General features: G+C 42.8%; 1 protein-coding gene across 1 annotated transcript; it reads right to left on the minus strand.

Moving 5' to 3' along the window:
* Positions 1-583: 583 nt before the first annotated feature.
* On the minus strand, positions 584-1,372 carry LOC118734399 (fork head domain transcription factor slp1-like). Its single transcript, XM_036464123.1, has one exon. The coding sequence runs from the start codon at positions 1,370-1,372 to the stop codon at positions 584-586; it is 789 nt and encodes a 262-aa protein (XP_036320016.1).
* Between the last annotated feature and the right edge of the window lie 1,937 nt (positions 1,373-3,309).

Raw genomic sequence — 3,309 nt, forward strand, 5'->3', positions numbered from 1 at the left:
TTTGAAACTTTATTAATTTGCCCGCCGGGCCCCTGCCAAAAGCCCGATTTATTAGGCGTCTTTTTAGTAGCTTTTTGCGAAAAGTTACTCTGCCATACTTACTACTTAGAAGAATTTTAGCAAAAGATTGTTGATTTTGGTTAAATAAATCATATTTTTCAAAGACATTTTTATTTATTTTGGAGATAAATCTAAATTGTGGAAAGTGAAGTAAAACGAAGTAAAATGAAGTGACGAAGTGAAGGCTTCCAAAGTGAAGTGAAAAACTTGAATTGAAGTGACAGCGGCAGCACTGGTCCACAGTTTTACGACTCCTCCCCAGGTCAGATGCTTTTTATCAGAAATCTATTCCATATCGCGTTGCCACCCATCACTAAGAATTGTAGCCAAACCTTAATTGCTTTGTAAAACTGTGCTATTATTTTTTAATAGTGTATTTCTTACTTATGCCACTTAGTACTAAACAAATATCCTTTTAAAACACGTACATACATATAGGATCTATACTCAACATGCACACATACATACTACATTCATATTTATTTGTAAAATCTTAATCTCTAAGCCCCGCATCCTCGACTTTTCACATCGGCAACTGTTTGGCCGTCATGAATTCGCATTGTTGTTGATGGAACAGCATCTTTTGTTGCAGTTGGATGTATTGGTGTTGGAACTTCTGTTGCTGCATCTCAATCAGTTCCTGCTGTATGAGCTGTTGTTGTTGCTGGTGATAGAGGAACCACATTTGTTGCTCCTGCATGGCCTGCATCATCATCGCCTGTTGCGCTCTACCAAGTTCCTCGGGAGTGGGGAAGTAAACTGCGTTGGGCGCTTGCGGATGGTTCATGGGAACGCCATGGGTAATAACTTGGTTCAGTGGATGTCCATATGTATTGCCAGTTAAATGAGCCACGTTGGAGTTGAATACGAGTCGGCCAGTTGAAGCGTTAACATTAACATCTTCAATAGCTGGATTCATGGCCCAATAGTTTCCACGACCGGGGTCATCTAAAGGTCGAGGCACTTTAACGAAGCATGAGTTGGTACTTAGAGTGTGACGCACTTGACTCTGCCAGCCGTGTTGGTCTCGTCGGTAGTAAGGAAAGTGGTCCGAAATCCAGTCTTGGATTGCACTCAATGGCAAACGCTTTTCCGGACTACTACGGATTGCCATGGCCACCATCGCGCTAAAGGTGAAACCCGGTCTCTCCTCGCTGTCCTCGGATCCACTGCTATCTGGTGAGGCTGATCCGTCGGAGCGTGGCGGTGTCAGCGGTGCGTTATTCATGCCGTGCACATTTTCTTGAATATTTGCGCTGGTATCTCCAATAATATTGCGAATGGAGAAATTCGATTCGAATATGGGTGCCATTGTAGATGAAGTAGATTAGCTTGAGACGACTTCGGAAGAATCTGTATTGGTGTTCAGTGAAGTTTGCAGTTGTGATGAGCTGACTGATGATGCATTCTCGAAAATGTCGCATTTTTATACTTACGCAGAGCCACTCGAAGGCGCACTCATGGCAACGAAGATCCGAATTTCACTCAATAAATACAGGAGTCTATGTGCAGAATTACATATCGATCAACATTGCAAGTTCACTCAAATATTTTCATATTTAATATCGATAAATCAGTCCAAAACAAATTGAGTGAAAAGTCACATGAACTTCTGTTGTTCAAAAATTCCAAATGCACTCAAGACCATAATCCGCGGTTAGTAATATTAAAGGGATTATAGCGGCTAAGTCGGCAAAGAACAATGGAAAAGCGTGACTGGTGTTAGCAGGTATAAAGATGAGACAACTCGGGAAACCTTCGACGCAAGTTTTAGGTAAATTTGTATGACTTGACTTGAATAATGACTGATGTTTTGTCACACTCCTTTGAGCGCGTAATACAAAAGTCACTCAGCCAGTAGGCAGCTATTTATCTGAACATCTTGTCTTTTCACAGTAGAAACGTCTTTTGTCTGTCTGTCAATTTCATTCATTTCAAAGGATTATAGTTGCTGAATAACTGTATGTGAAAACTACTTTCTGCGGTGTATTTAAACAGGTAAACACAGGTCGCAAATTGCGCGATTGATTTTTTCTTTTGGTATCGGATTTTTATGCAAATTGAATATGCAAAACATATACAAAAAATTTGCAGGAAGTATGCAAAATACTTATATTAAAATTGTTTATAAAACGTATATATGTAGTTGAATATGTTACGAAAATATTTTTATGCAACAATTTAAATAACACCTAAGAGACAAGAGCGAAGTCTTTTGTGTCGGTGTCGAAAGAGGGCTAATCTCTTGCAGGGGATGTGGGTCGAGAAGCAGCTCGCTCCAATGATGGAGTTGGTCCTCTTTTACAAACCTATAAAAGGAGGAGAAGGATGAACAATCCGGAGTGAAATGCAAGCAGGGGAAATCCTCTTGTGTGGCTGACCGAACTCCTCCTGCGCCCAGGTCTTCGGAAGCCAGTGGGACCTTGGAGAACGCCGCAAGAAATCATCAATTCCTGCCCCAATGCCTCTTCGCGTCATAGTGTAGCGGATAGTGGTGTGGCATAGTGGCGGAGAAATATCAAGGACAGCGACAGAAGAAGACATTATCAGTGAGACAGACCTTTGGCATCACGAAACCTTTACCTAAAACCAAGGGTAGAAGTAATGCAATGGTCGGTCGAGGCAGGACTACCCTCGCTATGACTGCGAAGCATCAAAGCCTTCCAACTACGCCAGGAGGTCTGGTGGCCACGCCAACTTCTAGTGACCGCGGGTTCGACTCGACATATGACTGGTGCAGAATTTAAAAACTGCAACAGCCATCTGATTCGGACCGTTATTGCGTCCGGCACTGCAGCCAATTCCCTTGGGTATGAGGAGAGGGATGGAACCATTGTGGTGAAATGCCTCTCCCAAGCTAACTGGAATAGGCTCAAGGCTGTAGTAAAAATAATACCGCGCACAGGGGGAAAATACCCTGCTGCATCCAGATCCCGCTCTGAAAACGGCGGACGAGCTTTCCTGTTTCCGTGCCCAAAATTCGGGGGTTGAAACCAAGCACTGGCGCGTCATCTCTCACGAAAAGAGTATCAACCGGGAAGGTAGAGAAGGTGCTACTCTGGATGTACAGATGGTCCAGGGCTCTGTGAACAGGGCTGCCAATTTGGCACAAACCGTGCCATTTTTGGCCCTATTTTACTACTAATGGGACTTAATTTTTCAATTTGCACAAAGTGCCATTTTTGTGAAATCCTATCTGAACCTAAAACCTGACTCGTGAGTCGGTTTGAATGAGTTTGTGAAAATAAA

The sequence above is a fragment of the Rhagoletis pomonella genome, unplaced genomic scaffold (assembly GCF_013731165.1).
Source record: "Rhagoletis pomonella isolate Grant_MI unplaced genomic scaffold, Rhpom_1.0 Rhpom_scaffold_00002, whole genome shotgun sequence".
NCBI classification, from domain to species: Eukaryota; Metazoa; Arthropoda; class Insecta; order Diptera; family Tephritidae; genus Rhagoletis; species Rhagoletis pomonella.